This window comes from Tigriopus californicus, chromosome 12 (genome assembly GCF_007210705.1).
Source record: "Tigriopus californicus strain San Diego chromosome 12, Tcal_SD_v2.1, whole genome shotgun sequence".
NCBI lineage: Eukaryota > Metazoa > Arthropoda > Copepoda > Harpacticoida > Harpacticidae > Tigriopus > Tigriopus californicus.
In genome coordinates, this window is record NC_081451.1 from 8,613,164 (window position 1) to 8,636,820 (window position 23,657).

General features: G+C 40.4%; 1 protein-coding gene across 2 annotated transcripts; it reads left to right on the forward strand.

Moving 5' to 3' along the window:
* The first annotated feature begins 1,963 nt into the window (after nucleotides 1–1,963).
* Nucleotides 1,964–15,182, forward strand: LOC131892039 (coadhesin-like). 2 transcript variants are annotated; one of them, XM_059241763.1, is made up of 7 exons: nucleotides 1,964–2,198; nucleotides 2,264–2,431; nucleotides 7,427–7,600; nucleotides 7,664–7,834; nucleotides 11,636–11,803; nucleotides 11,867–14,089; nucleotides 14,770–15,181. In XM_059241763.1, exons 1-6 carry the CDS (start codon nucleotides 1,964–1,966, stop codon nucleotides 11,878–11,880), a joined length of 930 nt encoding a protein of 309 aa, XP_059097746.1. In that variant the 3' UTR covers nucleotides 11,881–14,089; nucleotides 14,770–15,181. The 2 variants fall into 2 exon arrangements, with proteins under 2 accessions (XP_059097746.1, XP_059097745.1); XM_059241762.1 differs by having other exon boundaries at nucleotides 11,636–14,089; nucleotides 14,770–15,182.
* Nucleotides 15,183–23,657: the final 8,475 nt, after the last annotated feature.

The following is a 23,657-nucleotide window of genomic DNA, read 5'->3' on the forward strand; positions in this document are numbered from 1 at the left end:
TCTCTATTGTCGATAAAAAGGAAGTCTGCATGAGGTACTCGAGAACAGGAAATGCCCTAATGACATCATGCAGATGATGGTGTTTAATCCGCAACTCCTGGGGAATCCTTGCCTTGTTTAAGCTAGTCCAATGTTTGCTTATAACCCAACGAAAAAAATTGGCTCAACATGATTTAAAATCGATGAAAATCTTTGTTTGCAAACACAAAGAACAATTTTAGAAAAATTGAAGTTGTCAAATGACACGTAAACAGAACAAAGCACGCTTTAATATCTCTAACAAATAATGATTGGATCATATACATTTTCAAAATCAAGTTTGACAAAAAACATGAAAGTTGAAAGAGCCAGCCTATTCCATCTTCACGTAAAACGTTAGGTCCGAGCAAAAAACTAACCCTAGTTTGGCGGTGGAAAAAATCAGGGTTACCTTTTTAGGCTGACTAATGAGTTTTCGACATTCCAGTAATGTCAATAGTCATTGAAAATGGATATTGGTAACCCTGGTGACAGCCTCCCGTGATTATTTATTTGATCCTATCACTACAGTGACCAATCCCAATAAGGGATGACCTTGAAGTACTGATGTTACCCAATCTGCCTGTGACGGTAAAGACGATTAGTTGGCGGTGGTACTTTTTTAAACTTAACCTAACCTAATCAAACCTAACCTAACCTTACCTAACCTAACCCAACCGAACCTAACACGATATTAATAACCCTTAAAGTCTTTCTCTAAACTATTTAACATTTAGCCACAAATTTAAAAATGAGCACCGCCAACTAATTGGTGGAGAATAACGTTTATCAATCTGCCTGCGCAGTGCAGATTAGTAACATCACTACTTTAAAGGATTAGGTAATTCTAGCGGGCTAGTCAGAGAAGCGACACTCGTGAGATTTCTGAGATTTTTTTGGCTCCCGCGTGGCTGCTTTGTGTGTGCGATGAGGATCGGCTTTGAACACATTTAGTTACTTGATACTCAAAATCAAGCTCCGAATTCAGGGAGCCAGTGAGTTGATGGCTCGTTTGTTTGCTTCGGTTGAACTTGAGTAAGGCAAGAGAAGTCGATCAGCCTGACACCCTGCTGCCCAACTACCAAAATGTGTGCAAAGCAAAGTCTCAAGTGGCTTGGTTGGAGTGACATTTCTCTGACAAGCCCCAGGGCTTAAAGTGTGTCATGGGTCCGTTTGGGAAGCGTAAGGCGACTGAGACCAGATTGGGCTGTTGATTTTTTTCTGATTTTTTAGCCCTGACATTGCCTGAATCCTGAATGCGATGGTTTTGAACCAAAACTAAGACGTCTACGTGTAAATTTCATCAAAGACATATCAATTTGTGTTGTGTTCTTTCTGAGCCTTTATCATTCCTTTTTTGGCGTGTTCAAGATCCGTTTGGGAATCCGTATTCATCTTACATTTCATTATTCATGATCGTCAGGACAAATCAATAAACAATATAATTGGCATAGGAAAGCAAACATTCGGAAAAGGGACTCATTAAATGTTTTACTACAAAGTCATTCAGAAATAGAGAGAGAATTACTTCAAAAAACCAAATGTGCATTTTGATCTCATCAGGACGTTGATACTTGTTTTCTTCTGATTGGCACAAGTCATAATACTCATTGAAGATCATGGTTATGAAGAAATAGACACCCTATTTTGCAACCCTTAGATCATTAATCGAAATCCATTGAAGCTTAGTCTTAGAGCCACACGCTGATTTTAAATTTTTATATCGCAAAGTCCCGCCTTTTTAACCATGGAAAATTTCCGCCCGTTTAAGTGAAAGTTGTGGAACCATGCGCATTCGTATGACCTGAGAAATACCTATTTTGAAAAAAAATAAAGCTTTTCTCTAATCAAAACATCTATCAAACGCCGAAGGGTCTTTGGTTCAGACCTTTGTGTCGTCTTTTAATCAAAACCATTTAACTAGCTTGACAAGCTCATTCCAAAAATGAGAGTCCTCTTGGCCTTTTTTGTTCTTCTGAGTTTCTTATCCTTGGGCAATGCTCGAATGATTGAATATTTCGAGCTTGGCGAAGGCTGTGGTGTGACTTCGGAAATAAAACTACATTCTAAGCCCCTGGAGATTTCCAATCAAAAAGGCTGTGTTTTGGTTCAATTTCCAGCCACAGCCGAGTTTGAGCTTGAAAATGAGAAGAAAAATTATCGAATTGCGGACCAAATCAGTACGTAGATAGCATCTGGTTTGTATGGAGTTATCTTGTAAACTTTTCAATTCTTACTGAAATAGAGAATAGATTTGGCGGTTGGGCGGAATGGTCCGAGTGGAGTATCTGTTCCAAAACGTGTGGTTCAGGCCAAAAAACGAGGTCGCGAACATGTGACTCTGACCAGCCTGATTTGTATTGCAAAGGAGGCACAACAAGTGTTCGTTATTGTCTCGTAGTGAGTTGCCCAGGTAAGTGTAAATGTTATGTTCAGCTTGGGGGATTGATAAGAATTTGCATTACATTATTGCGTTACAAACCCCAGACCCAGAGCATGGTCAAGCTATGAGTTTACATGTGCACTCAAACACTTGTATTTCTTTGTCGCTTTGGGCTGAATTCTTACGACTGCTTATGCAAAATATTTCAACATTTTCTTTACCTTTTGATCCTTTACTAGTAGAAAGATCATAATCACTTAAGAAAGTTTCAAAGCATGGCCCTTTTTATTAGTGATGGGATCAAATGAATTTTCAAAAGCAGGATCGCTAGAAAGCTAGGACAATCAAAGCACGGGCCGTTTCCAATGTACCGTAAAAGGTTAGGTTTGACAAAAAATATAACACTGCTTTGATCGTAGAAAAATCAGGGCTACTTTTTGTAGCTTTTCAAACGTGTGGTTGGATGTTTCAGACATTTAAGTCACGCTGCTAACTTTGTACAAATCGATTTTCTTGACTTGCGTATTGAGAGCACCTTCAAGCCCTCGAGAATCCAGACTAGTTCGAACAATGAAGTCCACATCTCTTCTTTCTCGGGCTCCTTCATTGTTTAATTTGCTTCCCTCTAATATCCGTAAGGAATACGTAGGCCTTGGTGATCCGGTGGCATCTTTCAAGTCAGACTTGGAAATTTTTTTAGATAGCATTCCAGCTTCTGAAGTTGTAAACAATTTCTCTTTTAAGATAGTTCGGGTGAGAACGATATGTTTTGAATTGCCATTTTCCAAACTGTCCCGGTATCAACGGCTGCCAGCATTTTCATGACCAAATATTTGGAACAAATCTATGAGCGAGACCAAGATAAAGGCGGAGACTTTTCCCAAAACAGTAATTGCATTTGACAAAAACAATCACTGGCTTATATTCAGCCAACTGTGCCAAAAAGAATTGTTATTCGTGCAAGCTGTGATTTCTTCCTCAGACACCAAAGGTTGAACTACATGGGCTGGTAGTGATAGTCTAATTGATAATCAAGTGTTGTCACATCTAGCCAAGGTCCGCCACTAAAACGAACGGTTCATTCGGGGCCCTAGGGATCTCATCATTTATAAAACATATTTACGTGTTCATTTGAACCCTCTAATGGTACCTTAAAGCATCTATCATGATGTCTATCTTCAGCTCAAATTTACATCTCATTTGAAAATCCCTCTCTTTGGTTTACATTATAGTACATACCTTAGCAAAAGAACTCTTGGTTGTTGAGTGGGTTTAAAAGTCATAGAATTATCATCATGAACAAGAAAATATAGTAACCGGGTGATTTATAACACGTGATAGATGCTCGTCCCCCAAGGATATGAGTTCAATCCTGCCTTCGGACAAATCCTTTGGTGTTCACATCTAGGTTATTTCAAGACCGGCGTGCTCAAAAGCAAGACCGGCCAGAAAGGTCGATGGAATGTAACCAATTGGAAACAGAGAGGGCCGTTCAGGAGGTCAGGTCATATCTGAAAAGATGTATGAGAGCAAGAATATAAGAAAGGGACTTGATTCTGTATGTTTTCAAAAGCATTCATGAGCTTTGTCCCAACCCAGGTTTTATAGTCATTTGTAGTCACCGCAGAGGCGGAACGTGGGTTTTAAGAGCACCTTCAAGTCTTCAAGAATCCAGGAAGTAAGAGCAATTAAGCCCAACTCTCTTTTTTCTTGCGCTCCTTCAATAATGCATTTTTCAATTTGCTGCCCGCCAATATTCATAGGCAGTATGTTAGTAGGCTTAGATCCAGTAGCAGGATTCAAATCAGACTTGGACAAGTTTTTGACTAAAATTCCTGATCAACCTTACATTCAAAGGCTAACTAGATCTGACAACTCCAATTCGTTGATCGAACAAAGAATGAATGACCCTAAAAATAAGTTAGATAAATGTGTTTTTCTTCTTAAACTCTTGAATTGCTGGGCATTCCATTCTCAGTAGCAGTAAGGAACACCGCAAAAAGCGTACTCCACACGATTATGTTTCTTTTGCTTATTTAACTTTTGAGCTAGCCTAAAGTGTTCCTGAGCCCGATGAAGCGAGTATGCTCTACGCAAAGCAATTAACAACTTGTTGATCGAATATTAGTGTACGAATACAATGAAAAGTCATCACATGACAGGCTAAAATAGCCAAGCTCAAAGTGATCAATATAAACGACAGCAAATTATCAATTTATTGAGCAGAGAGTCTCAAGAACTGAATTTTGGGTCTACGTCGTTTTTTTGAGTAACAGGAGCATGTTGCTTTTGGCACAAACGAATGATTAAGGTCAAAATTGACGAACTCTTTCCGTGCGAAAGCAAGTCCATTTGGCATCTGAATTAAGAAGAGTACGTTTCCCCCTCCCTACGGTCTCTGTACAACGGGGATCTTGATCTTGGATAACTTAGAGCCACTATAATAGAAATAGTACATGCATAGAAGCGACGTCTAACGGATGGAAGGGTGAACTAGCGCAAGTTTCCAAAAGGAGCGCCCCACTGTACTTAGAATTGACGGATTCAAGAATAACTCATGGCAGGCCTCAAATTTGGACAAAAAAAGGTCGTTAGAGGGTTGGAAGACATTTCTTAGACATATNCGATCGGTGCCAGCAGCCAGGTGTTGTTGCCCCCAACTGATTCCGACTAAACTCCCCTGGCTGAGTGGGTCACCTCTCTATTGAGGCTAGACAGGCAGGAAAAGAAGGGTGGGTGAAGAAGAGCAGTGCCAGGCAGTAGCTCAGCTTACCCAAAGGGCAAACGGGGAAAACTCTTTGACCAATCTTTCCCGCCATACCATCGAGAGGCGAGAGGCGAGAGGTCGACTTTTGACAGGATCAACAAACTCCTCAATATCTAACTAATGGGACGCGGACAACAATCAACAGAGGCAGTGATTTCGCGGAGGCAGTTGGGGGCAACAACACCTGGCTGCTGGCACCGATCTAACGCTTTAGTCAGAGTTTCATTTCCCCATCAGTCCTCACCCTTTCAAATCACGTTTGATGCTCAGTAAATTGTCCATTTTTGTGAGAAAACCGATGAATATGTCTAAGAAATGTCTTCCAACCCTCTAACGACCTTTTTTTGCCCAAATTTGAGGCCTGCCACGAGATATTCTTGAATCCGTCAATTCTAAGTACAGTGGGGCGCTCCTTTTGGAAACTTGCGCTAGTTCACCCTTCCATCCGTTAGATGTCGCTTCTCATGCATGTACTCTTTCTATTATAGTGGCTCTAGGATAACTGACGTCGCACTGCAAAAATCTAAAATGATCAAAAGGAAAATATAAAACCAAAAAGTCTCTGATTTATTGTTCGATTAAGGATGGAATGGTTGATGGCACTTATTCTGTCATTTTTGCATTTGAAAGAATGGCACGCACGAAGTTGATAAATTGCATGTATTCTTTAAGTTTATTCATTAACAGAGGATTATATTCGGCATTAAGTCATGGAATACTAAGATAGAAAAATGAGGCCCCCTCATCCTTTGGATAGACTAAGGACGCCGTCAACACTGGACAGGGAGGTGGGTTGGGGAAGCGTCAGTTTATCCAAATGAACCAAATGCATTTTCCTTCACACAAGTAGGACCTTTGTTGGCTCAGAAAGTGTTCGCCAATTGAACGTCTACGTCAAATCAAGGACGACTTTACTACTGGACAGCGACGGTGGTGGGGAAAACGAGTAATTCTAATTCCAATCAATCAAATTCATTTCTTGCCACACGTCTTGACTCACATGAAGCCTCAGAAAACACTAACAAGTTTTGATCTCAATCGAACGTCGGTGTCACAAGTTAGAGCATTTCAAACTCAGACCAGTGAGGGCGCAATTTGAATTAGTTAGCACCACGTTGGTAAGATCTTACCAGGGTGGTGCTAAGCAAGTCATTTTGTGCCCATGTTGTACTTTATTTCAAGAGCTCATTACTTTTGACGCAGACGTTTGATTGAGGTCAAAATTGGCGAACGCTTTCAAAGTCAAATAACGTCGTACTTGTGTGAAAGAAAATGCATTCGGTTGATTTGGATAAAAGTTACCGTCGCTGTCCAGTGGTGAAGTCGTCCTTGGTCAAATGCAATGAGTTCTTGAACTCAGTACGACGTGGGCACAAAATAAAATAACTTGCTTAGCACCACCTTGCTAAGATCTTACCAATGTGGTGCTAAATAATTCAAATTGCGCCTTCCATGGTCTGAGTTTTAAATGCTCATAACTTTTGACAAAGACGTTCGATTGATATCAAAACTGAGTAATGCCTTCCGAGGCTGCAACTGAGTGTGCACGTGTAAAAAGAAATGCATTTGATTGATTGGAATTGGAATTACTCATTTTCCCCCACCACCGTCGCTGTCCAGTGGTAAAGTCGTCCTTGGATAGACTCTCAATCTCACTGTTTTGTGAATTTATTAATGTCAATGTTTTATCAGGTTTTGAAAACTTATGATAGGATGACCGATCATTTTGCCTCTTTACTTTTTCATTTTGGTCATTGTTAACATTGGTAGTGAAAATAAATTCGAAAAAATTGACTTGACTTTTGACTATTTCGCTAGATAGTTCACCAACTGAGTTTGATACATGATATACACTCTTAAACATTTATGCATGGCAAGATTTGCTATCCAAGTATTTTGAAGAAAATGTTAAATGAGACGTGTTTAGATACTCAGAACTGAGGGTATGTCTAACTAATACAGTAACAGGGAAGTAAAATGAGCATTGAAGATTCTAAAACTATGAGAATTTTCTGATTGTTCGATTGAACTGCAATCCTCAAGGTCTTCAAGATTAACTCAAAACCAACGCAACGACTCAAAAATGATCTAAATCTTGGATCAAGGGATGGCTGATATGTGTTATTGAATTCTTTTTCCTGATTAAAGACCTAAAGACATTGAAAAGCTTCGAATCATTTTTTTGTGTCTCAATTGCCAACCAAGCCATTCGCAGGTTTCATTTAGAACTTTCATGGCTGAACCAATTACAATTATAGTTAATGGGCATTGGTCGGAATGGAGTTTTTGGGACGCTTGCTCAACTGACTGTGATATGACAGTAGAAACGCGATCTCGTTCTTGCACCAATCCTGCTCCCAAACATGGAGGGGATAGTTGTTTTGGATCAGAACAAGAAGTGAGGAACTGCACCAGTGAAGCCATTTGCCCAGGTAAGGTTTTATTGTGACATTTGTTATGAGATCCCAAGACTATTGCAACTATATCCTTTCCAGGATCATGGTCGGCCTGGGTACCTTGGAGTGCATGTAATCCCTCCATTGGCGATTGTGGGGATGGTGCGAAATCGCGAACTCGAACTTGTGACAACCCAGCTCCAAGGAATGGAGGAGATTCATGCAATGGTCAAGACCGGGATTCCTTGAATTGTAGGGTCCCATGTGGACGTAAGACAAACGCAACTTTGAATTGCAGGGTCCCATGTGGCGATGTTATAAAGCATGAGTCAGAATAACAGGGATGGGCGCACTGAACTGTAAACTTATGGAAATAGTTTAAGAGTTGTAGAAATGCATCTCACTTTTTGCGCTTCTTCATTTCCTCACATGACTTGCTTCAGCAACTCGCCTTTAGCTAAAATTCGGTTTTGTAGCACACCAAAGTTTTACTCAATGAAAAACCGACGGACTGTCATTCTCGAACTTCATTATCGTGGATTGCCACCGACTAACATCTTTGAGATCTTGGGATGCTCCAGGCCGACAGCATGCAAAAACAGAAAAATCCGAAATGAGACCAGGGACATAAAGAAACGCATGACTGTAAACCTTCCTCACTACCTATTTAAGCCTTGAAAGTGATGAATGTAACCAGCTGGTAAGCTTGGCAATTGTCGTGCCTCGAGGATGAAATCAGGGCATTAGATGTGTGGAAGCCTATGCTGAGGCTCATGTACGAGTAAACGTCCTATGTACGGACTCAATTGAGGATGACGATGGGGCTACCGATCATGATGATTCCCGAACTGTGCGTGATTTCCAAGACTATGTGTTTTCGGTCTAGCAGGATATTCGCATCATGCGATGTCAATTTGAGGCCTCGATTCCAGGTGGGGACATAATGAGGACACCGAGCGTGCGTTTCTTTGGCCAATTACAAGTACGGCGGCAAAAATTTACGGACTTCTATATGTCGAACCGGATGACGATCCAAACCCTCTTGCAATAACTTGACGTCAAGGAAGATGAACCTGTGAAGGATGTCCTGGCCAAGTTGCAGATCCATCTAGCTAAATTCATCAACATTGTCCGGAGACGACATGACTTTAATGTTTTAAGTCAGAAGCAGGGCGACTCTTTCTGCGACCATTTTGTGAGATTCAAGTTGGTGGGAAAGTTTGCTCACCTTTCCAATATCTTTTATGAAGAGTTACTCACGCCTTCATTGATAGTGGCCATGGCTAATCGCGAGTTACAATGTAAGTTGTTGTGCACGGATGCGCCAACACTTGCCCACGTCAAGGTCAAATGTGAATCGTAGTGGCTCCAATCTGACGGCTCTCCATGACGGATCCAAGGGGAGTGTTTATCTGATCTCGTCGTCCAAGTTGGGCAAAGATGATGCTAGAGTTGTACCTCGCCAGATGGATGATAGAGTAGGATGCGGAAATTGTGGACTTTCCGAACATTTGGGGCCGAAATGTCCTGCTTTTGCCAAGCATTGCGTCAAGTGCGGTGAGCGTGGATATTTCCAATTTTTGTGTCAAGCAGATGACCACAAAGATGACGAGAAAAGGGATGAGCTTGTTGTCAGTAGAGTGAGTGTGTCCACTGTAAGAGTGATTAGGCTTACTCTATGGTTGATAACCCTCGAGTGAGGATAATGATCTGCTCCAAGATGAGGAAGCCATTTCGGGTGGTTGTGTGCCCGACACAAGAGCAACATGTTGCGTCGTTCCATTCAGCCTCATGCATGAGAACGGGGTCGTGGTCCACCCTTCTAACAAGCCGGTAATCAAGGTAGCGAATGGTCATTGTCTTTTGTGTGATGCATTAGCAAATCTGGAGAGGAAATGGTGGCACCACAAGTTCTCAGTTATTGCGTATTTAAGCCCCAATGTGGATGCGATTATGACTTGATCACTCATGTATTTCTTTGACTAGAGCATGTTTGTATACAATTGACACCTGAGGAATCTGCCTTCCATCTGAGGAATTTGCCCCTCCATCTGAGGCTTGGCCCACAACAAGGGTCCACCAGCCCTGAGGGCCACCCACAGGCTCTTGCCAATTGCTAGGCCCTCTACCTTCACACTCAATCTCGTCTGAGCACAGCTACAACTCTTAATCTTTTTCAACGGCAAGAGCTTCACAACTCAATCCTCCCAATAAGGAGAGCAACATTGGGCAGCAGCCAGTCAACCAACTGCGCCGTGTGTTGGATGGACTTGATCACTCATGTATTTTCTGACTAGAGCGTGTTCATAACAATTGACTTGTATCATGTGGATGAGCACAAGCATGCGCTCAATCCACCACATACATGATTCTGCCTAACAAGATTTGGAAGTGGACGATGTGATCGCCGGCTTTGCTGGCTGGACAAAGCTCACCCCTTTGACCTTTACACCCCAAACCAAAAAAGACCACCTTACAGGGGTTGTTTCAACCACCGGCCTCATTTGCCCTCCAATCTTCATTGACAAGAAATGGAGGCTCAATGCCGCCTACAAGAATGGCCTCCTTGACCGTCACATCTTGCCCAAGTCTAAAGCTAACTTTGGGTGATGATTTTGTGTGGGGTCAGGATGGTGCTCCTTGCCATACAGCAATGGCCACTTAAAAATACCGGGTGTTGCTCATGAAATAGAACATGCAGAAAAAGGTTTGTCAAGAGGTTTCAAGAAATCCTATGAAACTGTCCATAGACTTAAACAAAAGCTAAGATTCTCCCGCTTCTTTTGGAACCACAATAGAAAAAATCAAATTAAAGGCAACAAAACAATAGCCGCCAAAAGAAACTTAGTCATTGCTCTCCTCTGCGGCAAGCTCTCCAAAAAGTAGATAGGTGAGGTGGCCGAAGTTTCTAGGGGCACTAAGGCCAGGGTCAAGGCCAGATTGGACAAGAACACTGACGACAACCTTGGCGGGAGGTCCGCTGGGCGTCTTACGAGTAAGATAGACAACGGCGCGGTCCACAAAGCCTTCAAGGCCAACCCACAGCTGACCCTCACCTCTATGGCCAGGGACATGAATGTGGATAAAAGAACCATATCCAAGTCCATCAAACAGCTTCAGGGGAAGTCTCTAAGGCGACTCCGGCCGCCCCTGATGTCTCATTGGGTCAAAACCCTACGGCTCAAACGTTCAAGGTCCCTTATGAACCAGATTAAAAGTCGTCGGCAGCATGTGGTCACCATTTTCTGGGACGAGAAGACGTTCAACCTCGACCCCGTCTACAAGCGCCAAAACGACCGCATGGTGGCCTTCCCTGACACTGCACGAGATGATCACAACCAATGCCAGACCACTACCAAGCACCCTGCGTCCCCCATGGCGCTTGGAATTGTGGTTGATGATGGGAGCAAGATGCCTCTCATCTGGTTCAAGCAGGACAACAGGCTGAACCAGGAGGCCTACATCAAAATTCTTCAGTACAAGGTGTTGTCGTGGCTCAAGGCCACTTTCACCAATAAGAACATGGGGCATATCTTCCAGCAGGACGGTGCCCCAGCCCATATTGGTAATCAAACTCAGACTTTCCTGAAAAGTAATTTCATTGGGTTCTGGCCGAATGGCCTTTGGCCCCCTCAATCTCCAGACCTGAACCCTTTGGACTATTCAATTTAGGCTCAGATCGCGGCTGAGACCTGCAAGGTCCGCCGCAGAAGCCTGGAGGCCATGAAGACTGCCATGGACAAGGCCTGGGCCGCGATGGATGCGGACTACTTGAAGAAGGCATGTGGGGCCTTCCATGGCCGGGTTGAACGGGTTATGGTGGCTGTAGGGGGCTACATTGATGAAAAATAGCTTTTTGCCTAAACAGTCAAGGCTTCATAACAAAGCATAAATAGTTTGCCTCTTTTAAATGCATTTTTAGTACCTACCTGAAGGAGGTTGATTTTAATGTAATTTCACTTTGAAGTTTAGGTCTGTGGCAAAAGCTATGGATTTCCGCTTAACCATTACGATCACAGGCCACCTTTATTTTGGTTAAAAAAAGTTAAGACACATTTCTGAATTTTGTAGCACCTGGAGAGTGGAATACTTGGGGCCCATGGGGCAATTGTGACAACACTGTGTGCGGAAAAGGTCTTGAATCTCGAAGCCGAGATTGTGGCGCCTCATCCAATGAAGAGCCCTGTCCACTTGAAGATGCTATAGTTGACACTCAAGAATGTGAAAAAGATTGCAAGGGTAAAATGAACCTCTCTTTTGATTGGATCATAAGTAATACTGTGATTTTTTTTCTGCATGCAGCCTCAGGTATGTAAATACGGAGTCTTTGAGGAAGTCTAAATTTAAGTGATATTTATAAACCAACGAAAGAACTCAACGCTAAACCGATTTTGGACATTGCTTATGAGCACTAGGTCTGGGAGTATGATGAAAATAACCAATGAGTTTGGTGCAAATGGATTTGAATCACATTGCTTGATTAACGATTGGCTCGAATGTACTTATGAAGAGACTTATCTCAAAGTTTTGACAACCAAATTGCTACCAGCCTTCAAAAATGGTAAATGAAGAATTTCAAAACGTTCCTGAGCGTAACCTTTTTAACATTGTGTTTCTACATTTTTCCATGTAAGATCAATGGCGAAGCCTCAGATAATGTAGACGTTATGGATAATATGAATGGAGACTAACTGTCCTCGAGCGTGTTTCCTACTTCACAGACTTCAGGAGTAACAACTTAAGTTACCTTTAGAGTTTTGAAGGAAATACCCAAACATATCTTGGCATTTTTCTACCTCAGAAAACCACATGGAACAACTTTGGTTTTATTGCTTTATGAAGGTGCAGCCTCTTTGAAAATCTTATTCGCGTATAAAACATTATAAAATCTGATGATTTTCAAAATCCTTCTTAATGAAAATTGGGAGGGCACTTGGTATGCTTTGACCTAGACACTATCATTTTATATGTAAAGCCGTTACTTAGAGATGTGGGACTTAATCGTCCAATTAAGTTGGACGATAATTTTACAAAAGAATTGATGCGGATTTTAACATCACCAAAATAAAAGACTTTTTCTTATTTTTCCTAAACAATCTAAAAAGAGTTAATACGTTGCTGGACCTTTCTAGAAAGTCTCCGAAAATGAAAATCTTAAATATTGATTATTGATTATTCAAGAATCATGAAAAGCACACCGAGTTCAACAACCATTGCAAATTTAAAAAAGTAAATAAAAAACGACAAAGCCTTAAAGGAGCAATTTTTAATCAGTTTCAACAAAGGGTTCAAGAAAAGCCCAAATCAAAACGGTTGTTTGATCTATGCATTGTCTTCATAATTCAAGTAAATGTGTAACTGTGCGACTATTTTATTATCATAAAATGTACATTCAAAAATTATATTTTTAGTGTATTATAAGATACATTTTTTGATTTCTGCTTCCAGTCAATGGTACTTGGCCATTCTTATCAAACATAAAATCGTGAGGACAGATAATAGATAAAACGTTTTTCCAAGGACACATGTTCAAGAAAATGGCTCAGATCAGAGTGGTATTAAAGCATAGAGGTACGGAATCTGGACAAGAGAATAAACTTTCAGAAAGAAGAATTTAAATAATTGATTGTTATTCGTCAATCTCTCAGGTCGGCTAACCAAATTGGAAGCCTTTTGTCGAAAGTGAGCGTTCATAATTGATAGTGGTTCAGAAATGTTGTAAAGAACCTGAGATGATCAAAATATGATAAAGTTAGTACTTTTTAAGGCAATATGCAAATTAAATAGTTACTTCTATCTGTTGTCCTCTACCACATTGAAGTAGATCATGGGATTTGTTGCAAATGGCAGAGCTAGAAAATGAGCTCAATAGAAATCTCAAATCTTTAAACGCAAGAGGAACCAATATGAACATAATTTGCTATTTTTGACCCTGAGAAAACATGAAGAACATCAAGACTAACCAAATTTGAAGCAAAAGCTCGAGGTCAAATTTCATCTGCCAACATTATTGTTTTTGAATCATTCCCGAATGATTTGGGTCGTAATCATTTCTATGAAGAGTACATAATGTCAAGGGGCAGGGGCGATTTTAAAGATGTGGAAAAAAGAAATATTTCGAAATTTATGAAAAATGAGTCTATGTTGTCATTTAACGCACTTTTTCGCACAATTAATTTGCCTTATCTTTGAATTGACTGTATTTTACTCATGCAATAAAATTCCTTTTTACGATCCCCTGTACTCATATTAGAACCATTTTAGAAATGCAAATGACCAACTTTGTCGCTGGGAATTGGCATGACTGGGAATTTTGTCCTAATACATTCCAAGTGACCCAATTCAACGTCAAAACGGTTAATCATCAAGGAGTAACTGGAATACAGTTTGTTTGCAATGATCCGGATGCTACTATCGCACACAGCCATGAGAGTGGGGGAGACTTCCCAGCCCAGTTTTTCTCTTGCTCAGTGGGATACACCAAGGTCAAAGTGAGCTGGAAACCTGACGGGGGTGCATTTGTCGGTAAGAGTAAAAAATCATGTATAACTATGGCTGAATTTATTGGCGTGACCAATCATTTACACTGGTTAAGGCTAGAGAAGCCAATCATATCATTTTTTATGTGTAAATACTTTGGCTTGGTTAATAGTCAGGAGCAACCTTGCTTTTTTCAGTTGCAATTGCAAACTTGCACTCCAAATAGTATATAAAAATCGGGATTTCTCAAACTTGATAAAGGATTTGGGTCAAAAATGTGTAAATAGAAATTTTAATCAAACATGCAATTGCATCTGTTTAGCATACTATTGTCAAGCCTAGATCTGCCCGAAATAAAACTTCAAGAAGAAACTTGCCTTTCTGTCTATGATCAAAAGTCTTGGGGCCAAAAATTTAGTCAAAATCACCAAAAAGCAATTTTAGCATTGTGTTAAAACAATCAAATGAATCAGCCCATTCATATTCCGCCAAATTTACTTCTCATAGCTTGAAGTTCGCCCCGTTTTCAAACACTGCTAATTCTGTTAATTTTCCATCCGTGTTCCAGCAAGGAAATGTCGTCCAGCATAAATTGTTTAATACACACTCAACCGGCCATTGCAGCGTCCCTGGATTTTTTTCAAACAAGCATGGCTGAGCTGCATGCTATTGACCCATTTTCTTTTTACTTCAAATTTACTCGGGAGTGTCCATCCTCATTGCAGATGACAAAGGATTGACTTGCCTGGAGTTGTATTGTCCCACCTCTGGTGAATGGCATGTTCCATCAGAGTGTTCGTATGAGGGCGGTGATCACACTGAGGATTGTGCAGATGAAACTGCCGTGTGTGGAATTGCAACCAAAGCTTATTACCATTGGAGCGACAATTTGGGAATTACTGATGTGCAAATCAAATGCTGCCGATTGCCACAATCACTTTATCTTAAATGAGTGCCAATTAAAATATAAAACTGATTGTTTTGTACCTCTTGGCTTTTTTATTTGATTAATGGTTCATGTCTTTTATGTAGATAACCTTACAGCCACCGGAAATGGAAATCCCTGCAGTTCAAAACAAAACACTTACTCATATACCAAGATCGCGAATTCTTCCAGCTTTTCGAACGACTGAGATGTCGATTTCGAGATGGGAATATGCCTATCCGGACTAAATTCCCACTCTACAACGCTAGTCGGAAAATTGAAGTCCCCTACAAAGAAAACCTTTTAGCAAACTTCCTATGAATTTGAGAGCTGACAAGAACGAGCTTACTGAACAAGTGAACAAGAGGGGGCCTACGTATATTGTTGCAATGGACAGATCAAGATCTTGGAGGTGACAAACTAAGACCTCTACTTCTCCATTCGACATTTTTGCATGACTAGTGTGCAGGTCATTTCTAACATATAGACATACGCCCCCATGGGGAAAAATGGGATTGCCAGGGCATACTCTATCATATCGAACTAAAATGAAGCCGATCATGGCCAGCCCTTACCTAAGAACCCTGGTCGAAGCCAGGTTTCTGCCATGGAAATGAACGAGACCAGCCTATCAAAAGCTAGTTCCTCAAGAACCTTGATCTTTGTGCTATCCTTTTTGGAAATATGACAATGCACATTCAGATAAGGCCCTTTTACGGGTTTATTGTCCTTTGATGGACTAGTGCTATCATATCTTTGACTAGGCCTTCTAACTTTAAAAAATCCTGCTTTTGGACAATTGGAATCTTTCTTCTAGCATGTTATACTTTTCCATGGGTTGTGAAGATCAAACAAAGCAGTTTCCCATTCTTAATACCTCATTTGGCAGGTTCTAAGCGTGTTGACAACATGTTATTGACATATTCAAATCAGCTATCACGTTAAAAACAATCCGGCGCACCATCAGAATCCGATATTAGATTGTGTTGATTGGTGTTGCGTGATTGTTTTTTGCTCTATAAAGCTGTTTATGATAGAGGTGTTGATATTGACGGTTGTCATCACTATTTTTATTTTCTATTTTTTTTCACTTGATTCACTAGCAGTTACAAATAATTTTCAATCATATTTGGCCAACCAACAATTTTAGCTGTCGAATGTAAGGATAATCTAAAAGGTTGGTCAAATATTAAATTCAAATCAGACCTGAAATCTCTGCGAATATCAGAAGGATGCAATTGTACAATGAAAGAACCCAAGAAAGAAGAGAGAAGGTGGATTTCATTGTCTGAATTTAGCTAGATTCTCAAGTGTTTAAAGGTACACTCAACGTCGAAGTTAAGTCTCCATGGTCACTATATTTTAATTGATCCTCACAATCGTGTTTGGACAAGACTCATGAATGCCTTTCATAACGAGCAGTATCAAATACCTGCCATATCTTCTTTGCATACGGTTTAGTGCCAATTTTTCTAACTTCTCGCATTACATGAGTTCTCTCATTCCTTCAAAGCTTTCAGTAAAACATTTTTGGAGTTACTTGAATATTTCGTTGAGTTAAAAAAATCTACAATATGTGCATGAAAATGACTAAAACTGTCTGTCAAACACGACGCAAAATAAACGATTCCTTTCTTGGATAAATGAACTGGAACTCAAATTTTCTCTCTTAACAAAGAAATATCAACCACAAAAGTAAGAGTGACATCATTTTCCTTTCCGGCTTGCTCCAATGTCTTAGTAGGCTCAAAGCCATTGCTTGACTGCATCATTACACTTTTGTTCATAGAAAATACCAGAAATTGCAAAGAAACGAGGTGTATTCCGATATACAATAACCTTACAGGTTTAGAGCGCGAGTTTGCTGCATTTATTTCTGCCTTCCGTAGAGCAATATTCGTTGACTATAAGATAGTTTTAAATACCTGACGAAACTCAGCACTTGAGCAGAATATGGTGATTTTTGCTCTGTCTAACACATCTACAGGGTGGATTTTACAAGGTGTAACATAATTTGCATTGGCAAAAGTGACTATATGGCTCAAACATTTACTTTCAAAATTGGTACCCCAAATGCCAACGGTATTCGCTTTGCATTAAAACCATTGCGACACTTATTGAACGACAACTTTCGAAGAACGGATGCCAAGGTTAGTAAGTTATTTCTAAGGACGGTACAGAGCGTGCCAGTGGTGAGGCTGCCAGTGGGTGCTTTCTGTAAATATTTTTGGTTAAGAGCAACCAATGTGAGTAATATGTATTATACTGAAAAGGAGTTCATTGAGGAGCCTAAATACATAATCTTGTGTACGTAGAACAATTTTCAAAAAGGTAATATATGCTTTTGTTTGAAGTACTTTATCCCGTCCACCCTGTATATTAATTGTGGTCGTCGTGATTGGAAAATACTATTGAAACCGGACAAGCTCGCTTAGTACTAAGATGTGGGCCGTATCAATCATTTGGGTGCTACAGAGCGCTTTCATTTTAGTCGATTCCCGAATAGTTGAATATTTCGAGCATGGCGAGAATTGTGGAGTCACTTCAGAGATTTCGTTACGATCCAAGCCCTTGGAACTATCCGATCGAGGTAGCTGTGCCTTGATCCAATTTTCATCCACCTCAGAATTCGAGGCTGGAAGCAAAGAGAAAAGCTTCCGAATTGAGGACCAAATAAGTATGTACATATTGACGACCAAAAATGTCATGTAAAACTAATGATAGGGCGAATCCAGCAAGTGCTTTGACACTCTTTGCCTGACTCGAGGCTGGAAAAAGATTCATTTTGTTATTATTACTCTAAACAAGGCTTCTAAAATCATCATTCAACGGTTGCTTTTTGACAAGGTCAATTCGCAACGGAGAAGAGCCTGTTTTCTGACGAAGTTTATAGAGAAAATAAATATTGTTTCTGATGAGTCCGGACTTCTGTCCTTGCCAAAAGACTCCAATTCTGCCAATGTCTTCAAATCAAGTAAAAGACTGTAGCGCACCCTGTTTTGAGTGCGGATGCGCCTCAGCACTATTAAAAACATTACATATCTTTCCCCGAATAGAAGCCGCATATGGCGGTTGGGGATCATGGTCCGAGTGGACATCCTGTTCCAAAACTTGCGGTTCAGGCCGTAAAATGAGATCCCGAACATGCGACTCTGACCAACCTGATTTGTATTGCAAAGGAACCTTAACCGGTGTTCGTTATTGCCTTATAGTGAGCTGTCCAGGTAACATCCATCATTCATTCATTTTTATTGCGACCGAGGCACATCCTTGGCAACGGGCGAGTACAAATATATAGCTATTTGTTCAAGAGCAGAGACTTTCTTTTCATACATTTTATTAAAGCGAGGCTTGAAAAAAGTCAGCATGCATGGTCAACACACCTTAAATGAGTTCGTCCTTTCTTGACGTTGAGTTGAAAGAGAAGAGCGAGAGTTTGCCAAAGCTTCTCTTCACAAGACAGGGAACAAAAAGGCGAACGTGTTTTGTGGTATTGACCCTAGCTGGATTCTTGGATACGGTCGTCTCCTCTGCTCTCGTCTCACCCGTCTCACCAGGGTGGTCAAAAAGCCTTGTCACGTACTGAGCAAAATTCGCAAATCCATCTTAACAGTCTTCTACCTCGCAAAAACCATAAAAAGTAATTTTGACCTTATTGATTTTTTAAAGTATGGCTCAAATTTAACGCTCATATGGCGAATAGCTACCAAGATTTGTTTGAGTACTCCTGATAGACTTCAAAAAGGCTTTTGAACCACTGTGGCAGTCGTCTCAATGGTGAGACGAGAGGGGTAAGCTGATCAACGAAGAATCCAGCTCCTATCAACTTTTCTTGTTCTCAAATGCCTCATGCGGACTTTCTTTTTAATGTCTATGCGATATATTCCAACATTGCTCGCTCTCTTCTGACGTCAAGAAGATTATAAATAGAGACAGGAAAAACATTTTGTTTTGGTGTTGAGTGTAAATTCCAGACGTTTGTCAAAACTAATCTTGTTCGCAATAGTTACTCTTCTTGTGAGGTTAACTTGTACTCAGACAACTAGTTGCATTCAAAACTGTGCACAATTTAGCAGCAAAGCTATCAGATCTGAGATAAAGAGTCGCTACTGCAAGTCAAATTAGTTTTGACAAACGTCTGGAATTTACACTCAACGCCAAAACAAAATGTTTTTCCTGTCTCTAATTATAAAACATTTCGACCCGCTTCTACTAGCCTCCCATAAGTAAAGCAAAGAAACACGTTTCTGCCCGCTTCAAACCGGTTCCTACTTGGTACGTAGTACAAAGTACAACTGAATTAGATAGGAAAGGATGATGTCACTTCTGCTATCTCCATTTAACTCAAACATTGAAATATGGCTTATACGATACATACCTTGGCTACCCTTTGATTTGATGTTGTTTCTGTTCAATTTTCTTAGGTTAACCATAACTTTGAAGTGCTTCAGCAGTGGCCATGAACAACCACGGTATTCAATTTGCCTAAAGAAATATCTCATGATGCTCTCAAAGAAAACGAGCCCCAAAGTTGAAAAGCTTATAACCAGAAGCCCTCAAACAAGACGGATTTACATTAGGTACCCGATCATTTTGGACCTTTTCTTCGATTTTAAGATAACACCATGTTTTCGAAAAGCCCCGCCATTTTCTATCAAGAAACGTGTAGATTTCCAACGGCCTAATTCAGAAAGTGACCAAATTCATTGTTAGTATGTCACATGTGCGTTGTGATCGTCTTTCATTTTTAAGTTCTTGGTAACTTTTGGAAACGTTGCCGATGGGTGGGAGGTTTTTCAGAAATGGGAAATTTTATCTATATATAAATATATTAGGAATGTTACAATCCAGGCTTTGTAGTGTTTGTTCGAGGTCACAATTTTAATTGAACGACACGTTGAACTTGACTTGTTGACACGGTTGTACAAAGTAATAAGTGGTATTCAACCTTCACACGTTGTGGAATATCTTATAGCCATGGATGGCCATAACAGATGCAGATAAAGGATTTGCGCCCAAAGCCATATCGGTTTGTCTTAAGTACTTTGGTCAGATATTTGAATCAACTTTGCACAAGTGTGATAAGAAAGCCGCTGTGAATAACGTTCGTACAATCATACCACCTCAGTTGTTGGAGAAGACCACATCACCTTTAGACTAAACAGACCCAGAGAGGCGGGTGACGCTTTTGACTGGAGGACGAAAAGTGGTGTATGGCAAGGTATCAACGTTTCCAAAGAAAAAAGAGCCCTCTTCTTGTACCAAAGTCAGTGAAATGGCTCAAATCCTCGACCTCTCCCAAAATCAAACCATGAAGATTGTCAAAGAACCGGGGAAGGAGATAAAAGTGGAGACACACATAAGACAACATTTGTCCAAGACAATCAACAAGCACGGGAACTTTTTTAAACTAGATCACGTTAGGACCGAGGATGGGGTTTTTCCTATTGCTTATTGCTAGACATCAAGAGATTTCTGGACTCAATAATAGTTGATTGAGGCGTGACCTACCGCTATGTGGAATATTGCGTATCAATCGACGAGGGAAAAGAGCATCTCAAAGTCAATGGTTGTCTAATATTCAAAGACAGCACCTTCAAATTCAATAAGGTCAAATCCACCAGTGTGCGAATGGTGCACATTTTGGCGATCTCGCCTAAGAAGGAATCTTACAAAGACATCCACATTATGCTGAAGAAAGTTGATCTTGATCAAATCCCCCTTGATCTGGAGTATTTTTTTCACAAGACCTTAAGTGTTCAAACATCACATTGGGATTGGGAAACCATCGTAGCAAGTTGTTTGCACTCTCAGTGCCTTAATTGATATCATGTTCCAGATTCATCAAGGCCAAATTGATCTTCGTCAATTGGAAAGTGACATTGCCTCTTTCAAAACTAATTGGAGATTTTATGGCATGAACTTAACGCAAAAGGCTCATATTGTCATTAGCCAGTGTTACCATTTTGCCTAAAGAAAGCGACAAATTTGTCAAAGTTCAGCAAGCATTCAAACGAGTCTCTCCATGCTAAGTTTTTTAAAACGTGGATGCAATATTGCGTCAAAGATGTCACCCAAGAGACATATTCAACCCAATTACGTCGAGCTTTGCTTGACTACTATATAAATTATGGGAAATGATATTCATAGAAGCACTGTAACACTCTTTGTCCAAATAAAAAGCTGCCAAATCTTAATCCTGACTTCATTCTTTATTGTCTTTAAAGACTTAGAAAAGGTAAAATCATATTAAGTAGAGCTTACTATCATCTACATTGATGATTCAACACGTTGAATAATTGAAGCAACATTTTAAGCAGTATTTTGGCTACGCTTTACCATCTTCTTTGGCAAAGTTTGTGTTTCGATTGAAAATGAATTTAAGCCAAAAATACACATTATTTTCTTATAAACAAGTATTTTATTTAATCTTTCTAAATTTTTGTCCGCCGGCAACGTTTACAAAAGTTACTGAGAACTTGAAAATGAAAGACAATCACGACCCACATATGACATACCAACAAAAATTTGGTCACTTTCTCAATGACACAACCGCACGATTCGGATTTGGATTATTTGATTCGGAACCGCCATGACTCCATGGACGAAAAGGTGGAATTCTGGAAGGATTGAGGTAAACACTCCTTTTCCAAACTCTTCAAGTTTAATGCGGCATGAGTGACACAATCAGCAAGGCAAGCAAACCTCAGTTGCCCAGTAACCGTCAATCACGAGCTCATTAATGAGCTGCTTGTATTTTGACAATGGTTTGATGAATAATTGAGCCTTGGAACAACGAATAAGACAAATCCTTTATCTGCATCTGTTATGGCCATCCATGGCTATAAGATATTCCACAACGTGTGAAGGTTGAATACCACTTATTACTTTGTACAACCGTGTCAACAAGTCAGGTTCAACCAAGGTTGGGTTCAACATGTCGTTCAATTAAAAGTGTGACCTCGAACAAACACTACAAAGCCTGGATTGCATCATTCCTAATATATATAGATAAAATTTCCCAATTCTAAGAAACCTTCAACCCATCGGCAACGTTTCCAAAAGTTACCGAGAACTTAAAAATGAAAGACGATCACCCCCACATGTGGCGTACTAACTACTGATGGGGATCAAACAAAAAAATCACCGGAGGTTGCAAATTGGGCTACCAATTTACATTTTCAATGGCATACGGCATTGCTAGCGGATAATCGAAAACCCTTTACACGGTGGAATTCTAGGCATAAGAAGGTATGTGCGATGCTTACAACGATATTCATTTGACCTGAGAAGTTTGTCTACCTATCACCTTTATGCTGACAAAATGTTAAGTTGCTGTACCTTTAAAAAAATATTATTTTTTAATCATTTGGCATTTACACCTTAGCAAATTTCAACCCTACATGCTTGCGAGATCTAGATAAACATCATACCAGTTATGTATTGGTTGAATACCCAGTCATAAAAAATCATTTGAAGAAAACGATATCCCTTGCCATTAGAAATTTATTGTGCCTGGTAACCTATAAAACTGCTTTATATTGAGCCGTGTTAAACAGTTTTGACAATGAATAAGAAAGAATACGTTCATGCTTTGTCCCACTATTGATATATGGATGGCATCCCTGCTAACCAATAACACATAGTTTGGCAAAAGAAAAAAAATGGCACCGATAATGCCTTATTACGGACAATTCAAGTTTCGCTAACTGTGTACAGTTTCAAAGTGTGGTAAATGATGGCGATTTACTCCACGAGGTGTTGTGATCTGTTTGATATGCCTACAGTCATTAAGAGAAGGATGTAATTCACGAGAGAGCAAGCCAAAGGCAATATCAGCAATTTTCACCATTAGCGACAAATTTTGCCCACGACATGCAAACTGTTCATGATTTGCTTCAAAAATGTGTACCCACAAGTCAATACAATCAAGAAGAAGGCCATGGTGTTCCACAAAGGTCGTCTGCCTCCCACCTCCTTCCATATAAACTATAGTCCAGTCTTCAAGGATTTTTACTATGTCGGTTTCACCTTCTCCACCCAAATTTCATTCACTAATCACCTGAACTCTGCAATAACCAAGGCCAGGGCTAGGATCGAATACATCTGCAATAAACTTCAAACCAAGAAGCTTCCCCCTTCCAATAGTTCTTCAACTCTTCCGGATCTACATTACCCCAATTTTCCTCTACGGCTTTCACCTGTAGCTCCCAAACTCCGCCCAATCCGCCCTCAAATCCGCCGATGCCACCTTCACCAAGCTCCTCAAGAGATATCTGTGCGTGCCCCAATATGCTAACAATACATTGACGCATTTTCTATGCGAAACCGAGCCCCTCACCCGATGGCTGGCCAGGTTACTGTCCACCAGTATTGGGAACCTGACCTTTTCGGATGTGATGTCCGGACACAAGTTATCTTTTCCGGTCAAGGACTTACTAACACCTTATTGTCCTTGGCCAGACATCCCTTCGGAGTATTGGCGGTCACGCACCTTTGTCCGGCTCCCGACCCAATACCATCAACGACTGGAGCTGACAATAGATCTGTTCAATCCTACTCTACCGTGTACTGCAAGAGCAAAGATTTTCACCACCTACCTCTACCAAACTGTTAATATACAGTCTGTGATACCCCTCTTCACTTTTTTCATGTGCACTGAACCAACTCTAGTCATCTTTGGTGTGA

Coding starts and splice junctions, on each gene's coding strand:
- LOC131892039 (XM_059241762.1), top strand. CDS start 1,964: ATGAGAGTCCTCTTGGCCTTTTTTGTTCTTCTGAGTTTCTTATCCTTG. Junction 2,199..2,263: donor TCGAATTGCGGACCAAATCA/GTACGTAGATAG, acceptor TTACTGAAATAG/AGAATAGATTTGGCGGTTGG. Junction 2,432..7,426: donor TCTCGTAGTGAGTTGCCCAG/GTAAGTGTAAAT, acceptor TTACAATTATAG/TTAATGGGCATTGGTCGGAA.